The sequence below is a fragment of the Haliotis cracherodii genome, unplaced genomic scaffold (assembly GCF_022045235.1).
Source record: "Haliotis cracherodii isolate W230 unplaced genomic scaffold, xgHalCrac1.p SCAF_22, whole genome shotgun sequence".
Classification (NCBI taxonomy): Eukaryota; Metazoa; Mollusca; class Gastropoda; order Lepetellida; family Haliotidae; genus Haliotis; species Haliotis cracherodii.
This window is the reverse complement of record NW_027266278.1, coordinates 6,187,821-6,208,232: the sequence shown is the minus strand read 5'-3', so window position 1 is coordinate 6,208,232 and position 20,412 is coordinate 6,187,821. Positions and strand designations below refer to the sequence as shown.

The 20,412-nt window shown below is 40.7% G+C and overlaps 1 protein-coding gene across 1 annotated transcript in view; it reads right to left on the bottom strand.

Annotated features, from left to right (window-relative positions):
• The window catches only part of LOC139471455 (uncharacterized), a 141,452-nt gene that overhangs the window by 66,146 nt on the left and 54,894 nt on the right, over nt 1-20,412 (bottom strand). The window contains 26 exon segments of the mRNA XM_071253816.1: nt 30-199; nt 342-396; nt 1,056-1,307; nt 3,294-3,339; nt 3,673-3,764; nt 4,107-4,261; nt 5,153-5,195; nt 5,624-5,869; nt 6,688-6,826; nt 7,275-7,408; nt 8,143-8,306; nt 9,229-9,295; nt 9,673-9,894; nt 10,516-10,654; nt 10,933-11,081; nt 11,412-11,492; nt 12,869-13,016; nt 13,352-13,531; nt 13,955-14,125; nt 15,159-15,342; nt 15,825-15,991; nt 17,729-17,895; nt 18,620-18,690; nt 18,812-18,954; nt 19,476-19,634; nt 20,038-20,214. Of these exon segments, the coding sequence (XP_071109917.1) occupies nt 30-199; nt 342-396; nt 1,056-1,307; nt 3,294-3,339; nt 3,673-3,764; nt 4,107-4,261; nt 5,153-5,195; nt 5,624-5,869; nt 6,688-6,826; nt 7,275-7,408; nt 8,143-8,306; nt 9,229-9,295; nt 9,673-9,894; nt 10,516-10,654; nt 10,933-11,081; nt 11,412-11,492; nt 12,869-13,016; nt 13,352-13,531; nt 13,955-14,125; nt 15,159-15,342; nt 15,825-15,991; nt 17,729-17,895; nt 18,620-18,690; nt 18,812-18,954; nt 19,476-19,634; nt 20,038-20,214 (3,721 nt within the window).

Sequence of the window (20,412 nt, the reverse complement as noted above, 5' to 3'; positions counted from 1 at the left end):
CCAGCATTTCTGTGCTAAAGTGGACCTACTTTGTTTTGTGAACTCGACCAGCGCATCAGCATCACAGGCAGGTATCTTCTCCTGATTCATTAGCGTCATGCCTCCTTCTGGGTAACAGAAGCTGTTACCATCTATAGGGATACACGTGTGGACACTCAGGTCAACGAGGAAACCTTTGGGATACTTGGAGATCGTGAATCTTGAATAGATAAAATACACAGAAGCTGTCACCGTCTACATATTTAGAGTTTTGTTCATGGCCATGCAAGAAATATTTCATTTTTTTATGTTCCTGCAGAGCGAATATAAAAGATTTTCTAAATGTGAAAAAGGTTACTCACTTGATGATCACTGGAGATGGGTTGCCATTACCTATTTGCAGTTGATTTTCAGTCCCTAGGGAAATATAAATGAAGCGAAAATATAAAAAATCTATTAAAGAACATCAATAAATACTATTTCGAAATGTATAGTTTATATTTTAAAATTAATGATTGAAACATGTATGTCACATTTGCCTGAGACGTTATCGACATCGAATGAATCGATAAAATGTTTGGCCATATTCCAGCCACACCATCACGGCCTGTAAATAAACTTATAAGGCAAACAAGTTCCGATCACGTCATCGGGAAAAGAAGACACAGAATCGGTCAACTTAGGTCCCAATATCAGTCAACTCTTCCCGATAGAATTAGGTACCCGGGACCATGTCTGGCCTTGGTGACATAAGCAGAAAATTTAATCATTTATAGATTATGCCCCTAGTTAGCACCTGAAATCACACACGGATGCCTTCACACACATATATGGCACGAGATACGTCATAAACATAAGCAATAACACACATTGATAACTTAGAACGGTGCACAAAAGAAGAAGAAAAAAAGCTGGTTGAAATTAGATGTCAACAGTCAAACGATTTACCGCAGTTGTATGTCAACAGTCAAACGACATAGCCTTGTTGTATGTCAACAGTGAAATGACTTACCCCAGTTGCATGTCAACAGTCAAACGACTTACCCCAGTTGTATGTCAACAGTAAAACGACTTACCCCAGTTGTATGTCAACAGTCTTTCCTTATGGTAGTAGCTCCCGAAGCCGACCTCCACAGTGAAGTTACACGGTTCAAACTTCAGGAAGAAGGGGACGTGCTTGACGAGGGGGGTCTCAAACAGCGGGATGTCGAAGGAGAAGTCCACACAACACTCTACACCGAAACAGTTGTCCGGCAGTTTACAGTTGACGTTGTCCCGGAAACTGGCGGGTTGGAGCTTCTTGAAGTCTGGGAGGGACCAAGGGCAGTCTGAAGAAAACAGACAGTTTGAGGTCATTATGCCAAGTTAAAATGTTTTTGAACATAAATTTAGACGTTTTCAACTAAACTGAGGGCCAAAAGAAACGTTACCAAAGGTCACGACCCCGCAGGATGACCGCTTTTTACGGGTACTTCATCTGAGGAGCAGATTTCTTACTGTGACGTCATAAGTTGCCAACAGCTCAGGACATCAGGTCAGCAGACAAACAGTGACCAGACGACTACGACATTATAGTCTCCGGGCTTATCGCCCTTTCAAGGGCATGACCTTGACCCGTCAACATCGACGTGCCAGATTGACGTTTTTGCAGGCAAACTCAGCGATGGCAACAACGGGAATGGCGGTGAGTGCTGTTTAGTGACGAGAGCAGGTTCCAACTCTTCAAACCTGATGGGCGGTCGCCAGTTTATCGACGACGTGGTGAACGTACGGCTCCTTGTTGTGTCCAGGAGGTGGAACCTTACGGGGGCGGAAGTGTGATGGTCTGGGGTGGCATTTGCGGGGACGAGAAGACGGAACTTGTCATCATCGAAGTCAATCTGACAGCACAACGCTACATTGACAATATCTTACGGCCAGTGGTTCTTCCTTTTATCCAGCGAAAACAACGGACGGTGTTCCAAAAAGATAACGCCACACCCCATAAAGCCCGTATTACTAGAGACTTCCTCAACGCCAACAACGTGACTGTCCTGCCGTGGCCAGCTCGATCACCAGATCTGTCACCAGATCTGTCACCCATAGAACATCTCTGGGACCAACTTGGGCGTCGTCTTCGGAAACGTCAACATCCTCCCTTCACGAGACAAGCGTTGATCGTTGCCCTCCGTGAGGAATGGAATCGGATACCTGCAGTCGATGTGAGGACGCTTGTCTACTCAGTTCAACGCCGCATTCAAAGATGCATTGCCGCTCATGGAGGTAATATCCCGTATTGAATTGTCTGGGCCGTCGTACCCTTAGTTGTAACCAATGTTGTTGATCGAATACTGGACGAATGACCCCTTGTCAAGAAATGTCCCTTTGGAGGTTAAGGACTTTGTTGTTGAATTAGTAATTCGCAATTTACTGTTCTGAAATATGAATTTCCACAATACAATTGTTATAGCTGCTTCAAATTGTGTTGGTCATATTTTATCCTAGGAATATCGTTGGTAACGTTTCTTTTGGCCGTCAGTTTATATTAAATATTGTAGTAATACAAACAATATCGTCTACTCAACCACCTGGGTCGGTCATATAATATATTTATGTGCGTGTATGAGGTCGTGCAATGAAACCTTATTTAGTCTCAAGGTCGAAGGACCATCGAAAGTATATCGAGTTATCTCTCGTTCGGGACAAACGGAGTATGAATATTAAACGATAGTGCATATATAGACTGGACCTCAATCATTATATCACATCGCCTTAAAGCACAAATGTCATATTAAGTTCGAGTTAAAGTCTTACTATGTATTTATCAACAGGGTTCATAAAATGTATTGATACATGAAGTTGGCTTTAACTATTTACAACTAATAAGTAATTCGGAATGGCTTTGTGGGAGTGATAGTCTTGAAATTTTGTTTTTGTGTTTCTTACTTTGTCTACACTAAACATCTATTACTTTCAGGTCTACCAGATAATGAAAACAAATGATTCCCTACATACATTCTGTAAAACACAAACATAAAATGTAAACATAGATTTTTAACCTCCTGCTGTTATACCACCTCGTTTGTTTGTTTGTTGTTTAACGCTGAATTTAGCAATATTCCAGCTATGTGACAGTGGTCTGTAAATAATCGAATCTGGACCAGGAAATCCAGAGATTTATGTCATGTGCATCGATCCACGTAATTGGGATACGATGACTTGCATCAACCAAGTCAGCTAGCCTGACCTCCCGATCCCGTTTTTCGCCTCTTACGACAAGCGTGGGTTGTATAAGACCTATTCTACCCCGGATCTTCGCGGAATTGTCATACTACCTGGTTGGGGTGTTAATGCTGCACAGCTTCCGTCTAACAGAACCTTCTGAAAAACAGGTACAAAACATTAATAACAACATTTGTCTCCTTGGTGCACCTGGCCCTTTCATTGTAGATATAGAGAATAACCACTAGCTGCGAGGAATTACGGATTATATGGCCCGGGTGAATACATCGACAAAATGCACATGTGCAAATGTCGGTTATTACACCCGATCATTCTACACTTGTGGGTAATATAGTTACATAGTTCATAGTTTCCACTAAATATTTTGCTACGAGTCCATAGCATACTTCAGTTTCGCATCAAAGATCAGTTTGTGTGTTTGTAGAAAGTTCATGGAGACATATAAGCCAATAGTCGGTTCTGAAAACTTACATCCAGTCCAAGTTTTCGAAACACCACATCTACAACTTCTCTGATTAGCTTTCCTCCCATTTCCTCCGCAAGCTTCTTCAGAGATCCGCTTCCTTTAATCAGACATTTATGAAATGGTTATGCATTTGAAGCTGACGATGTTACCTCTTCATATTGAGCTGAATTTAACCAAATGATTGGCATTGTTAGAGATGCAATGCGCGTGATGAATGCATATCTACTAAACATAGGGTATATAGCGAAACCCCGGCATCGACCCTATTGAATTCGTTCACATAGTTTCCTCTATTTTCTCACAGTATTCGATCGGAAGGCCGGATTTCCAGACTGCCTGGTTCCGACAAAGTGAGTTTAATTGCATGAATGGTTCAGAATATTTCGACTTTAAGTAATACAATGAGTTGATAAAAGTATCTACTGTTTTCGACACTTACCCGGCAGAGAGAAGTTTTCATTACAAATGGGAATAGGTACATCTAGTTTTTCTATCAACAAACTATCCAGAATCGGTTCCGATGCTCCAACACTGATTTGCAGACCCATGTCAATCACAAACACCTTCCTTGCTGCACTTCTGTCAATGGTGTATCTGGAGAACGGTAAACATAACACAGTGATAGTTTGGTCTATGATTGACTGACTCATATCGTCACTACACTATTGGTATTAGAAATCCGCTCGAAATATCTCAGTACCACACACACATGGGGTGTGGGGTGTTGCTATGTGACCTGATTAAACTGGGCCACCGTACCTTGACGAGTTGAATACTTTCTATTGTTATCCACTACTTGTTTGGATGGTCCAAATGCGAATTTTTAATAAATCGACGTGATACGCTGCTTTAATTCATTCGTCTACTAATTTTATAGTCCTGTTAAGATCCGGGGTAAAATAGGTCTTCAGCAACCCATGCTTGCCCTATAGAGGCGTATATGTGCTTGTCGTAAGAGGCAACTAACGGGTTTGGGTGGTCAGGCTTGCTGACTTGGCTGATGCATGTCATCGTATCCTAATTGTGTAAATCGATGCTCATGACATCAATCACTGGATTGGCTGGTCCAGACTCGATTATTTACATAACGCCGACATATAGCTGGAATATTGCTGAGTGCGGCGTTAAACAACAAACAAACAAACACATTTTATAAGAAAGGCACTTCAGAACTAAAAGACATCAATTTATCTTTTACCAGTAGGAAAGATTGATAATTTGCAGAGAAACAGTCACATCCTCATAATATGTCTTGCATTTGAGTAGTTATTCATTCTCCTCATTTATCATGATTTATATATTTCAGAAAAAAACCCGTAGTGTTAGGATCAACAGTTTGCCATTATGCATGTCTCCGAACGTGAAACCTCGCACATGTCTATATTCATTGAAATTGTAAAAACAATTATTGATGACAACACCGTTTCCTCAAAGGGAGACCGAATGGATATAACAAAGATACGAAAGGTGCTCTCATTGTCTTACCTTATGGAAACCCAGTCGTTCAGTTTAGTGGTCTTCTCTTTCCCTGTAAATGGAATGGCAGACATATCATATAGTTTGCTAAACAGTAGTGTTGTATACTTGAAAATGTGTTACATGTGAACGGGATGAAGATCTCTATGAAGCAAACACGATGTGATGCTGACACCTCTTATCATCAAGCATCATCGCATGTGGAGAAGCAATCGCATGCTAGTAACAATTGTATTTTTACAACTCTGGTAAAGAACATTTATTTGTAATACATGTCTTTATGGTAATTCATCATAACACTGCATTCAACTATATACCACTATACTATCGATCTGCTGATCTTGCGCATGAAAAAATCATTGACTCACTTAAATGGCATTGGTGCGATTCATTAGTCAACTGTATTCAGATTATCATACTGCTTGAATCAAAGGACTCACAGTTTCCCAAAATGGTTCTAACTTACAAACCACTACCTACCCCAGTCGTATCCCAGCAGTATTAATCTCGTAGTGCAGTCTTCAAAGTTGATGGTCATTTTGAATTTACAAGGGTCAAGTTGTATGTAAGCATTGACAGCCTTGTTGAAATTCAGCTTCTTGATCTTAATGTCAACACACGCATCAAACCGCAGACAGTCCGGGACTATCTCCATGTAAACGATCTTATTGATCTTCTCGTTTGTTATTGTTGGGAGTGTCACTGTCCTATTCAGCAGTCTGCAAGCTGGGGGAACACAATGGCATGCGGTATATTTATAATTACTATACATTCCACTGCATAATGTTCAGGATTGATTTGTTTTAGGAATTGATTATGATTCGAAATACATGAAATATTTCATTATCGTTTAGTTATGTGGCTTCACTATAAAAGTTAAACATTATATACTGTGAACGTTCATGTTCCATATCCCTCTTTGAAAAGTGTTCGTTAAATCAATCTTTATTATGATGAGGCCAAAGGCCTATAGTTCATTGTCTGGGGCATGTTACAAATTCATACATTTTCATAGTTTCATAGCATGATAAATGACCATTGATAAATTTCTCGTAGTTTCTGTACAATCTCATGTCATTAATTTACCTAATATGTTACCATTTGGATTATGGTAGAAATTGTTTTTAGTTATTTTTCTCTTAAATCATTATACACTGGACATACACATAAAAAGTGATATTCATCTTCAATACAATCAGATCTACAAATCGTACCATACTCGTGTATTGCTAGTGTGCAAATTGTTTGTACAAGTATATTGAATAACTCAAACATGTACTGTACAATCTTTTTATTATCAAATCCAAACCATCATCCTGAGACCTGCAATAATTGACCACAGAATTGCAACCGTAAAATGCCACACTTTCTTAATGCGATATATTTGCATTTGAACAGTTTCCCACAATCTTCCTGACCACCCAGTGCACAGTACGTGCTGTGCTGGGAGAACATGGAGTATATTGTGCCAGACCTTTTCTTCACCCAATGGTATATATTTTTTTTAATATGAACAGAACTTCTCCTTATCATGAACCGCTCACTTTTGTGTCCAACTCTGAGCCTCTGCTCCAGTTCCTGTCTTGTGCCCGTGATCTGCAATCCCCGATGCTGGAGCTTCTGTTTGAGGATATCCCGAGTCAGGGCCTCAGGTCTGGGACAGGGATCTGTCTTGCCTGGAGCCTTAAATGCAATCATGTGTACTTTCTAATTTGTTTACCACTTTACCACTTTAACTCATTTAGACCTGAGTACCACTGTTTAGGAGTACCGATAAATACGAACTATAGTGTCCATTCTGCCGAGATCATATATGCAAGTTACAATAACTTAAAGATTATAGAGAGTGTATTTAATGGAGGCTGTTTAAGGTTTATACTATCGTGTGACGTGGTTGGAATTGATATGTTCATGATTGGCGTGGCAACGAGTGAAAATATCAACTCTAACCTGATCCCCAGAAAAAAGCATTCTTTTTCAACATGGTCCCTCCTTTCCTTTCAAATATTTCAACGTTATTTCTATATTTGTTCCTGTTCATCATATTTACATCATGCTGAAAGGACAGTGGATAATGGGAACGTGACACTGATTTTCTGTGACAATATTACCACATTCTTGCCATACTTACATCAGGGGATATGCACGGGATGAAGTCAAGTAGTTCTTCAATGCCCTTATTTATAGCATCTTTGGCAAACTCTTTGGCACTTTCACGAATTCGTCTCTTAATTGATTCCTTATCAAACAGACCCCTGTAATCAACTGTCAAAAGAAGGAGCGGATGCTAGTTAGACTGACATACGAACAAAACTACCGAGCAATACAATTTTCAGTCGTCACTAAATACAGCCTCCAGACATCCCCTTTGTAAACAATAACGTCCCATCAATTAGGATATGCGTGCGAGATATTCGCAAAAAGATCGCAATCACTGGAACACTTTTGTATGCGATATCGATTTTGATAAACGTGACTCGTCCCGATCGAGGGGACGTTTATTATGAACAGTAATGTATGTCTGTTGTGCCTTGTACTTAAGACGTCTCTTAAACTGAAAGTGGTAATAGTGATATGCTACCTTTCCAGCAAAAGTGTCTTCTGGTGATTACATCGCAAAAGGCAGTGGGTGACCTTGTATCAGTGAGTGAGTATTATTTTACGCCGCTTTGAGCAATATTCGAGCAATATCACGGCGGGGGACACCAGAAATGGGCTTCACACATTGTACCCATGTGGGTAATCGAACCTGGGTCTTCAGCGTGACGAGCGAGCGCTTTTTCCACTAGGTCAGCCCAGCGCCCCTGACCTTGTATCAAACAGTAAATATAATACTAGGCTAGTACGTGACACTTCCCCAATACTGAATATGCAATTCATACCTGCGATAAGGAAACTGTATCAGATATGTTCCACAGAAATGGTCACGTTCGTGTGATATTAGAGGGATATTTTGACACAGTTTCTTCAAGATGATAAATACTAATGACGATATTTACCCTCTGGCCAGGTTATTGAGCCGTTTGGATGACATATTGGCAGTGGTGTCAGAAACTCGTCCAGGATGTTGAAGAATGCGATGCAGTTCTCGTGGTCATCCTGGGAACAGAAGCCGGCCGCCACTGTGATCAGAGCAGCAGTGTCATCCTTCTCCAGCTTCACTCTGAAGAATCAGTACTGAAGAATGAGGGATCTGAACATCACACCTCACAGGTGAGATATGTATGTCTACAACTGCAATGATGTCATAATAAACCACTCCTCCAGTACAGCCAAGACAAGGTCATTACTCCAGATGATAGCAACATAAAGAAACAACGGTTACAACTACGGAAGTGCTTTATTTCATTACAGTATGATTCGGGAGAAAAGCTCAAAGTAATGCAGTGAAGCGTTTATCCATTTGGATGGGTGTGATGCTGACAGACGAAAGGTTTTAATCAAGATAAATCTTGGATTCGAACCAAATGTCAGCGGAACCTATCAGTTTGGGGGCGTAACTCTGTTTTGCGAATTGCGACGCATTAGACCACTGAGCACCAGTGTAGTACATAGGTAACGAGGCGATTTCTTCCCATGGTTGCGACACAGTCTGGATTGGAGGAAAGTCAAGTCCAGTTACGAAGTGGGGAGTGTGGCGATCCCCTCCGTGAATATATGGGAAAGGTAGTTGACGTCCATATTGTATGTACAGACGAATATGCTTTGAGGCAGTGAAAAGTATGTTTCTCATCAGAACCCTAGAATTGTTTTCAAAATGACCAGGTCACCAGGCAAATAGTCAAATAACTCATTAAGTTCAGACAAGGGGCAATAGATTTATAATCTAACTCTTAAAATACGGAGAATCTTGACTTTCATAATAAGGCTATAAAATGTTATAGTTTTGTTAAAAATGGTCCACGTTGGTCCAATGGTATACCAATTGGCCATGAAATACGTTGATAGAATTTTCCTTTAGGTAAACGTTTCAAAATAACGTGTTGCATTTCTGAAGTCAACGATCTCGTTGAGGCTGTGTTATATCACTGAAAACACGAAGTTGAATTTTCAATGAACAGTTATGTGAGGAAGTAACTTCATACTTAATGACCAGCTCTATTCCTCCTAAGATATCCAGTTTTACATTCGTCGGAATAGTTTTCTCCAGTCCTGTAAAACAAAACGGTTTTTAATAAAACAGAAAGCGGAAACAAACAAGCTATCATTCCAAAGCTGGAATTATGTTTAATTCCCGAAAAATATGTTTTCAATATTGTTTTACAGATAAGCATTACCATCTTTCATATTAACCATAAAAGCATAATTCAAAGCAATTCAAAATTTCTCTAATCAGGAGGTTATCAACTGCAAAGCAAAGAAATCAAAATCTGGAAACATTATTGGAAATATTTGTATATTTGCTGAAACTCTGGTGCTTTTAGGGAAAATAATACAAATTAACTCCTAACACAGCATCCATTTTTCATAATGTTTTCCTTGATACTGTGAGTGATATATAGAGGGTGAATTCAACAAGTGTCACCAACCTGCATATATATCCTTCAGGTCACCGTCAATTCCAAACGACTTGTTGAACTTCCCAGCACCGACAGAAAATGTCAAATCGCAGGGGTCAAATCTTGAATATATTTTATAGGTTTTTCGGAACACAAAGAGCTTGAAATGTACGCAGCATTCCAACCCAAGACATTTGTCGTCAAATGTACAGTAGATGTTGTTAGGCATAGAGATCTTCATGAGAGGACAGGCTGCACAATAACAAAAGAATATAAGCATAAAAGGGAAATGGTATTTTTTCAATTTTTTATTCATATGATTTTAACAAAAGCCTGTCAATATTGATTACGCTTAGTACATGAGGGAGGTGATCATATGTCCGCAGGTCCCCACATCATATCAGTAAGTTATAACAATGTCATGTGTACTCACAGTTGGATGGCGGGGTGACGAAGTTGATCATATGTTCCCGAGTCCCCACATTATATCAGTAAGTTATAAGAACGCCAAGTGTGCTCACAGTTTGAAGGCGTGGTTAGGGAGATGATCATATGTTCCCGAGTCCCCACATTATGCCAGTAAGGTATAAGAATGTCATGGGTACTTACATTTGGGTGGCTTGGTGGGGAAGTTGATTATATGCTCCCGAGTCCCCGCATTATATCAGTAAGTTATAAGAATGCCATGGGTACTCACAGTTGGATGGCGTGGTGAGGGAGTTGATCATATGTTCTCGAGTCCACACATTATATCAGTAGGTTTCAAGAATGCCATGAGTATTCACAGTTGGATGGCGTGGTGAGGGAGTTGATCATATGTTCCCGAGTCCCCACTTTATATCAGTAAGTTATAAGAATACCTTGTGTACTCACAGTTGGATGGCGTGGTGAGGGAGTTGATCATATGTTCCCGAGTGCCCTCTGCCCTCATCCCCCTCTCGGTCAGCTCCGTCCTCAGTTGGTCGTCCGTCATCTGATACGGGTTGAAACACGGCTTGTTGTCGATCAGATCCTGCAGCACAGAAACATGTGCACATATTTATGATAAATGGTATGTGGGTTGTTTACGATACAGCTCATCGTTAGTGGTTCAAATAGCTGGACAGTATATTATTACACTGATCTTCCATCACCATTTAAGATCGAGGTTGCTCTGTGAGATTGTCATGGTCCAGGTAGCACGATACTCTTTTATAGGACAGACTGTCAGTCATCGTCCAGGGAGTTCGCCACAGTCCCACCAAACAGACAGTAACAATGCTTCACATGAGTCCAGCATTCAAAAAATACCTTTATTGTTCTTATGACCTCGGCCATCTTTTCCTGACTCTCGTCAAGGCCAAGAATCTCTAGAAGATCCAAGATAGACCCCATTTTCAGATTACGGATAGAGAACTTCTTCATAAAAGCACCAGCCTTCTGGAAGAGGGTTGCATGAGCTGCAATTAATATTTGGTGGTATTAGAATGTAGGTTCATGTGAACGGCGGTCAGTGAGTTTATAGCTTGGAATAATAAATAACTTATTAAGTAGTTCCCCATCACGGAATATTTTGCAATTAACATGTTTTACAGCATGTATGTCACAAAGAAAACTCGTCACCGATTGTATCGATAGAAAAGACACCTACGCCACAACGTGTCAGATTTATCTGTCTATCGAAAACATACATACACTGAGTGTAGACTTTTTCAGGCATCGATCTCGATCGATACTACCAGCAGGGACTGTATATGAGTCTAATGAAAGCATCAGCAGCATCTACTCACCACCATCTTTGGTTTTCTTGGCCTTTTCTTGGATTTGTGGTTTTCTATCCTGCATCTTTTTGTACATGGAATCTGGCTTTTCTGAAATAAAAGAGGTAAAATATAAAGTAGTCACAATTATAGCAGGTAGTTGTAGTTGTACGATTCATTCTTTATCATAAACATGTGTTTATGAATCACAATAAAACAGTGATACCAAGTGTTCGTGATAATGTGAGCACCTGTCAATCTCAAGTGTTTACCTGAAACAAACACAGGGACATATGGTACAACTCAAATTAATGAATTGTATCGGACATCATTGGTCACTGATGCGTCACATTTGAAAATGTCCTCTTTAGAAGGGAAAGTTCACTTTTGGCAGGTTTATGTCATCCCTCTTGTCATACGTTATTGTATTTGGTAGCTTTTTGTAAATCTGTATGCATTTATGTAAATAGGAAACAGAAGTTGCGTTTCACTGGTTTCTAGTTTATTTTCAGGTCAAGAAGATACATCAGTGGTAGGAACCATTATTGAACGATGCCAGACCATCGATATACCTGAAACTTAAGGTACACATCTTAGCCAAATTCCTGTTTTCATTTTGCCAATCGAGCACAAATTCCGATTCTGCGGGTAGCAAGTAGGGGAGCACAATTAATGTCCATGGGATGCCTTCTTTTTGCCTATATGTCCTGTCCCAAACTTTCACATTAATGTACAGTTAGAAGGATACGGGATACATGTATGTTGCACGGAAAGGCCTTTCTGTGTCTTCATCTTTTACAAGTTGCACAGCTGAGATGCTGTGTTCCTGAGTAATTCTTGGCTGTTTTAAGAGCTGACTGAAATGCGAATCTGGTGGTACTAATGTTTGACCTGCTTTGTCTGCAAATCATTGTGAGCAATTTCATTACTGCGATATCTCGAAGCAGAGATCGATTCATCTCACCAAAGCGATATCTCCTGTTGGGTCAGTTTCGGTTGAAAACATTATTTATCATGCATTTGTATTATTTATCTTAGACTAACTGTTTCATTGTCATTCTAGAAGTTGCAGAGTAAATAACGAAACGTACAACTTTATGGATAACAAGTTCTAATGTTTTGCATATGACGACATTTTGATGTAGATTCTAAAACCGTTATCACTCAAGCTTCATAAGGGTATCATAACATACATCGAAACGTTGCTGTATGCAATAAATCAGAAGTTGTTATCCATAAAGTTGTACATTTTGTTATCTCAGACTGTGTCACCTGTCTTATTTGAATAAACAAAATTAATATAATAAATGTTTGACTTACTTGAATGTGTAACATCGTTCAAACATTGAAGTATCGGGAGCATGACACACAATAAGTTTTTCACCGCTTTCACAATATATGTCCCTAAAACAGTACACTCGTTAATATTTACCGCATTTTATCGGGAAACTTCTGGTAACTCAATAGTTAAAAATGAAGTAACCTACCATTTTCGGCGTCGGCGACTGAGGTAGGATCTTTTGAGGGATCAAGATCCTCAGGTTTTTCAATTTCCTCTCCTTCTCTCTCTGGACTGGTGTCATTGTCCTTCTTACCATCCAGACAGATGATGCAATTTTCAGCTATAGTCTCAGACTGAACAAGAATTAGGAAATCAATTACAACAAATATATTGCCTCTTGTGTCTGTATAAAACACAATATGTCACATAATATGTAACATTATGTGTATAAAGAAAACTTGTATGTCAACATATGCCAAAGCATGTGTCTATAGAAAACACGTAACAGTTTGTGTTTATACAAATGCGCGTGTTATGCAAATGACACCAGCTCGACTTCTTACTTTTCGTGTTTGGGACAAAAGCTAATTACATCTAGGATACATAGATAAATATAACCTCAGCAAGTACACGTACATGTTTATGTGTCTGTCCCTTTTTAACAAAGAAAGCTAAATATGTCACTTGCCTTAAACACCACTTTGTAGTCGTCACACTCTTGCACCCACTCCGGGATTTTGGGTAGTCTGACCTCCAGGTAGCGTGTTGGGTCGACATAGCCACCCTTCCTTCTCAGGGCGAGGTGGATATGCTCGTTACCCCCACACGGGGAGTTGGCCGCCACGCCTATCTTTTGTCCAGCATTCACCTGGGACATACATTCAGTTATAATAAAAGACATGACAAAGTATTTAACAATAATTTTCAGTTGGCATAGCGAAGGAACAATGAATTTGAACAATAACAACAGTGAAAGAAGATGTTTAATTTCTGGAATGAATCGATTCCAAATGTTTTTCGAGGTTTTAATATAAATTGTCAGTGCAAGAGAATAACCAGCTAGATTTTCTGCAGCAACAGATAGCACTTTGAGTAAAGGGCAAATAGCTGTAGAAAGTATATGAATGGACGACTGAAAATCTGTGGTGACACCAGGTGTTCGCAAAAAGGGTAAGCATGCCCTACCGGTAGCTCCAGCCATTCATACAATTTTCACAAAAAAGTAAGTATTTATTGCCTTTCGTCTCAGAAGCCTGTCACTGTCTACTCCATGGTGCAATTCACGACTTACTTGGCTGTCCACGTAAGTAGAGTCACCTGGATGTTGGATGTTTAAGGAGCTGTCGGGATCAATGTTGGTGATGATGACCTCAGTTTCCTTCAGAGATCCTGCATTCGGGATGATGATGACCTCATTGGGATTCTCAGACAGCCTAATGTTGCCAGCAAACGGAGCCACAATCTGCGGAGAAGTTGAATATAGTGTTGTTGTTATGGACATATACCTCAAGTGAGTGAGTGAGTGAGTAGCTTGGGTTTGATGCCACTTTAAACATTATTTTAGTAAAATGACCACATGTCAACTTGCTCTGTTGTTGCCTTCATTGCACATGCTTCATACATCTAATTGTGTCTTATTAGGTGCGTTGTGGTGAGATGGGGTTTAACGTCGCGTTCAAGATTATTGCACGTACATGCCCTTCTGTGTGTGTGTGTGTGTGTGTGTGTGTGTGTGTGTGTGTGTGTGTGTGTGTGTGTGTGTGTGTGTGTGTGTGTGTGTGTGGCTGCTTGTACTTGTCCGGACTAAAGCCAATTTTATAGTGGAAGCCCACAGAGATACCAGTCGCAGTTTAATATATATACCGCATATAGACAAAGTATACAGACTCCGAGCCGACCAGTCCCTCAATGCCGAGCGCCAGGCAGGGTAACAACAAGTACCAACGTCACACTGCTGTGGCTCTTTTCGCAAACAATAAAACTAATGGAATAACTTGGAAGCCTCCAAAAACGCCCGATCAAAAATATCTATACTCAAATGATTTGACATATATTTACAGCCGCGCCCTATGAGCAATATAAGAAGAGAAATTGGACCGGAATATGAACATGAAAGAATGTGAAACTTGTTTTTAAAGGGAACATGGCTTATGAAAAAACTAATATTTCCGAACACGTTTTGATGAGGCTTCGCTAGGAAGTTAGCTTTTGTTTATGAATGATCAAACGATATAACCACATGTCAGTGTCGACACCTCTTTACTTAAAGTTTTGTTTCGATGTTCTTTAGTACAAGAAATGCTTACGTTCTCCAGAAAAGAGATACTCCTATCTTTTGATATTCTTTTGAAAAGTTCAAATACGTATTATTTCATAGTTTTGGAAAAGTGTGGAAATACATGTATCATTTAAAATATAATATGTTTACCAAAGAACCGCACACGTTATCTCTTAGCACCAGGAGTGGAAGATGAAGACCGACAAATGTTACTCACGTCTTTTCCAGAAGAAATGGTCACATCTATCCCTTCATGCTCGTATTCCTTTCCACTTTTCAATTCGGAGGGGTAGCTGCCACGCCCATTGCATCCACCCCCAGCAAGTCGAAGGGTGCGGGGGAACTCCTTATGACACTTGGGGCCGAAGACACGGTCGATCAAAGAGCGGGCTGCACGATATCTGAAACAATATGAACATAGATTCATAGGAGAAAGTAGGAAGGTCACATAAGGTAATGTACAAAATACTCCAAATTCCTATCTCCCTTTAACTCACAAACCACCATTTATGAATGAACTTTGAATAAGGATTCCACATGAAAAACGAAATACATAGCTAGTAGTCAAGCATGCGTTCTCTACACAAATGCTGCTTCGGGTTGGTTTATTTGAAATGTATATCACGACACCCAACTATGTAATAAAATGAATAAATAATGTTATGCCTTTTGGACAAAAATTCATACCTGCGATAAGGTATCTTCCACAGAAATAGTCGCGTTCGTGTTTTATGAGAGAATCGAACCCGGGTCTTTGGCGTGACAAGTGAACGCTTTAACCACTAGGCTACCCGACCGCCCCGACAAAAATATATACTATTTGAGGATAGCAATATTACTATTTAACAACAATCATTTTTATTGCGTGTATGCCTCTCCTTACCCTTCCTTCAGCGCGTTGTAAGCTGTCTTCACACTGTTGATGAGATCAAACACCTTTTTGAAAGTGTCCAAGAACTTCCCTCCCAGTTTCTTTAGAGGTTCAAGAGGAGCCAGTACATCATCAACAATGTCCTTCAGCATGGTCACAACTTCCTGCCTCAGTGCAGTCTACAAAATTTGAACAGTACTGTTCAATCCATGTGTCATAGCGACTGATTTATGACTACCATTGTCTGCAGTACATTTGACTTCAAGGGCAATTTACCCTGTAGCCATGTCTCCATAACTTAATTGTCATTACGTTTTAGGCGCTAATCCCCGTTGTTAATCCTCACCAACATTTCATTGTCAGTCAGCCTGGACTACCATATCACTTCCCTTTAACTACTGCTTTTTATAGTATGGCATTTATTGCCCTAATTGATCATCCCATGAACTGTGTTTGTTAATCACGCCCATATGTCCAAAGCAACGTCGTTGTCTCTTTGTCTGTCCATTGTTGTTCATTACTATATATGTGCTACCATTACACAGTTACTAGGTGTTAGTCAGGCTTGGTATTCCGAGTGCTGGCATAGGGACGACCTCGAGCAGGATATGCTGCTCGTAGGAAACGCCCTGAGGTGAGCTGGAGCTCCGCTCACCTCTTGTACGCCTGAGCTGGAAAGTCTGCTCATTGCTGTGTTTGACTATGTGTTGTCAGAGCAGGTATTCCGCTCATTGTGCAATTGTTGTTTATTGTTTACATGTTGTGCATAAAGCGTTCCGGGGACAGTGATGTCGATTTTGTCCTTTATTCCCCCAAGAGCTAATTCCCCGTACACATGCGCGTTGACACATGCATAAATAGACTATTTGTAGGTTTAGGGGATCGACCATTCTGTTATACGAAGGATTATAGTGGGGAAAACCGATATAAAGCACATGTTCAACTTCTGACACAAAGCTCCTGTCCATCATACACTCATGCTTTTATCTCACATGTGGAGTATTTTATACTGCAATTGATTTCGCAAACTTTATATCCACCTGGTCAGTTCCTGATCTGACTGGTCCATAGGCAATTAATGATTTTTTTTCATGCTGCAGTCATCAGTATTCCAGCTATTGTTCATTGGCCTGTGAATAATCCAGTCTGGACAGGACAAACAGGTGACTAACAAAACATGAGTGACGACCCATGCAACCGTGGCACAATCAACCATGTGAAAGAGTCTGACATCCCCCATCATCTTTAGTCAGCCCTTGCGAAAAGCATGAGATACTGTGGACCTTTACTTCACTGGATACCGCGAGGGCCAAGTCCATAATAGAACACATACAATGAGGTGATGCCAGCATCCTCCAGAAGGGTAACAGTGAGTGAGTGAGTTGGGTTTTAACTTCGCTTGAAACAGTATTCCAGTTGTATCACGGCGTGTCAGCTTAATGTGGAAGGAATGCCCGAAGTGATGCGAGTCTCAGACGTTTACCACTTCGGTGAAACCCACGAGCTCGGGTATGGTGCTGACAAGCCTAAAACATGATTGGGGCGAACCGGGATTCGAACCCTAGATCATAGGCTTTTGGCGTGCCCAAGGGTCTCAAATCTGCACGGCGAATCGCGGCGCCTTAGACGACTTGGCCCCCCGTGCCCCCCAGAAGGGTAATATCTAGCTCCAGTGCATACAATAAATATACATCTATTTTATGCTGCAACGGATTTTGAGCAGGTTTTCGCAAAATTTGTATCCACCTAGTCAGTCCCTGCTCAACCTGGTCCATAAGCATGATTGAAAACTGTTTAATGCTGCTGTCAGCTATTGTCCATCGGCCAAATACAATGGGGGATGCCAGTATCCTTGTAAGGGTAATATCTAGCTCTAGTGCTTAAAAAAAACATATACATGCTATCGAGCCACTCACCGCGTTAGTCTTCCCCTTGGAAAACTCCGCTACAGGGTCCCTCTTCCCCTTCACAACCTCCTTGATCCACTTCTCCCCACCTTCCAGCAGTGCCTTCTTTGCCTTAAACCCTTCCTCCAGTATCTTTATCACCTGGGAAGCTAGGTTCATCCAGTCAGGGGGGGTTTCTGTTGAAGCAGGTAAAAAAAGGCTTTAACCCTGATATAAGCAGTATTGATCTTTATGACGGATACTTAGTCAGTTATATGTTAGTGGAAAGCCCAAATTGATACAGCTTGTAGATGCTTATCAATTTGGTGAAACTCTAGACCAGGGTAGTCATAACAGTAATACAACTACATACATGTAAAAGGTAAAATTACTGTGACTTCTGATGCTCTTCTGTACTTCTGTTCTGTGATTTCTGATGCTCTTCTGTACTTCTGTTCTGTGACCTCTGATGCTCTTCTGTACTTCTGTTCTGTGACTTCTGTACACTGCTTGTGCTAGTTCCTGTAGATTGGCTACTGGTTGGTCCAGCTTCTGCATCCTGCGCCTCAGATGTGTTCAGGCAGGTTGAGATCAGGTTGGTGGGCCAAGGGGATGGTCGTGGTGGCCTTCTGCTGGAACTCTGTTACCAGTCGATAACGTTGTTGTCTACCGTTGTACCCATGTAGACGGGTCTGAGAGCCAGGGGTGGTTTTCAAAATGTGGTACAACAATGGGACCCAAGATCTGACGCCTGTACCTGTGACAAGGGTTCGATTCCACGCATTGGTACAATGTGTGAAGTCCATTTCTGGTGTCCCCCGCCGTGGTTTGCTGGAATATTGCTGAAATCGGCGTAAAGCCATACTCACTCACTCACTCTTGTCATTACCAAAACGATTTTACCAATTCAAAAACACTTACTTATGGTCGCAAATAATGTGTTCTTTGTCTTGTTTAAGGCCTTTACCAGATTCTTTACTTCTAGGCCAATACTGAAAAAATACAAGATGAACCCAAATTATTACATTTAAAAAATACAAACAATATGTTAAACCATTGCCTGGCGAAAGATAATCTCTCGCACTAGGTGTAACTGCATGATGATGTACTCACGTGATGACGTTACCAGCGACAGTAGAAATTGCCTGTTTTGGGTCTTTGTTGAACGTCCTAAAGCTATCAATGATAGCCTTGATAGCCTTATAGATCATCTTCCCTGCCCTGGGTATTATGATCGTCACTGTCTCCATCAGTTGCTGAAATGGGCAACCTAGTGATATTCTCCTTGTTTCTTTTTTTGTGAACCAAACATATGATGAATCATTATTGTATTGTATGTTGTATTAATTTCATTTTTTTCAGTTCAACAAAACCTCAGCCTACCGGGTGGTTTGAGGCGCCAATGGTGCAAGGCTCTGATATATGCAAAATTACCAGACCCCTTTACATGGATTTCATGTAAACGTTTTGGGTGTTTCTCCCACTTTAAGCTGATACATCGTGGCTTAACTGAAGTACTGTCTACAGCCACGACCAATCCTCGGGAATCAATACATAATAGTTCCCCAGGCACGCGGACTAAGAGCATCCTGCCCAACTGACATCCAAATAGTAGAGGGTAACCTTCCGAGGCCTCAATTATGCTATATAATGTACTTTCATATACCCAAAGACATGGAATTATAATATTATTTAACAGAAATAATGCTCAAATAGAATTTCGGGTGGTTTTATAACAAGATATTCAAGAACACACAAGTATTGGGGAATTACTTACATTGTAAAAGCTGAGCACCGATGACTTGACTTCCTTGTAAAGGTTTGTGACTCTCAACACAAGGTTCCTGGCAGGTTTAGCAAAGGGAGGCAGCTGTTTCTCATCCAGCTCGCCAAGGACTTCCATAGCGTCTGATGCCTTCTTCCCAACACTGACAACCTGCAACATACCACCTTTACATGTATATCTACCTTGCCAATAAGGAAATACTGGTTAATCTCCGTCTGTTTTTGTGTTCAACTTTATCAAACATCCCAGTCACGTTTCTTTACGAAATGCTACACGACTATTGAAATCAGTTTGGAATCAAATTTGACATAATTTCACTTAAGTTATAAAATGCCATCGCAACATGATAACCAGTATAGAGTATCCATAGAAAAAATTATCCATTTGGCGTAACAGACAAAAATCCATTCTTTATAAATCGACAGTTAATTAAGACATAACTTCACTCATTCAAGTAACTTCAGAGATCGCATATCAATAACATGCCAGAGGCAACCGCCCCTTCATACATGGCAACATTAACGCTACATTAACATGATCTCAAAACCTCCACCTTATCTGGTAGCTCTTCCAGTGCCGTCCTGAAATCTTCTATCATGTCAGCAAACGAGAACTCTCCACTAACGATGCTCTTGAACAGATCCAGACCTGTCGCTAGAGCGCCAGCAGCATCACCTTTAACAGCGTCGTAGAGCTCAACCAGTTTCTTGAGGTTGTCCACGCCGTACTCCTGCAACATGGACAAGGACATGAGTGAGTGAGTGAGTGAGTTGTGTTTAACGCCGCTTGTAACAGTATTCCAGTTATATCACGACGTGTCAGCTTACTGTGGGAGGAAAGCCCGAAGTGATGCAGGTCTCAGGCGTTTACCACTTCGGTGAAACCCACGAGCTCGGGTATGGTGCTGACAAACCTAGACACATAATTG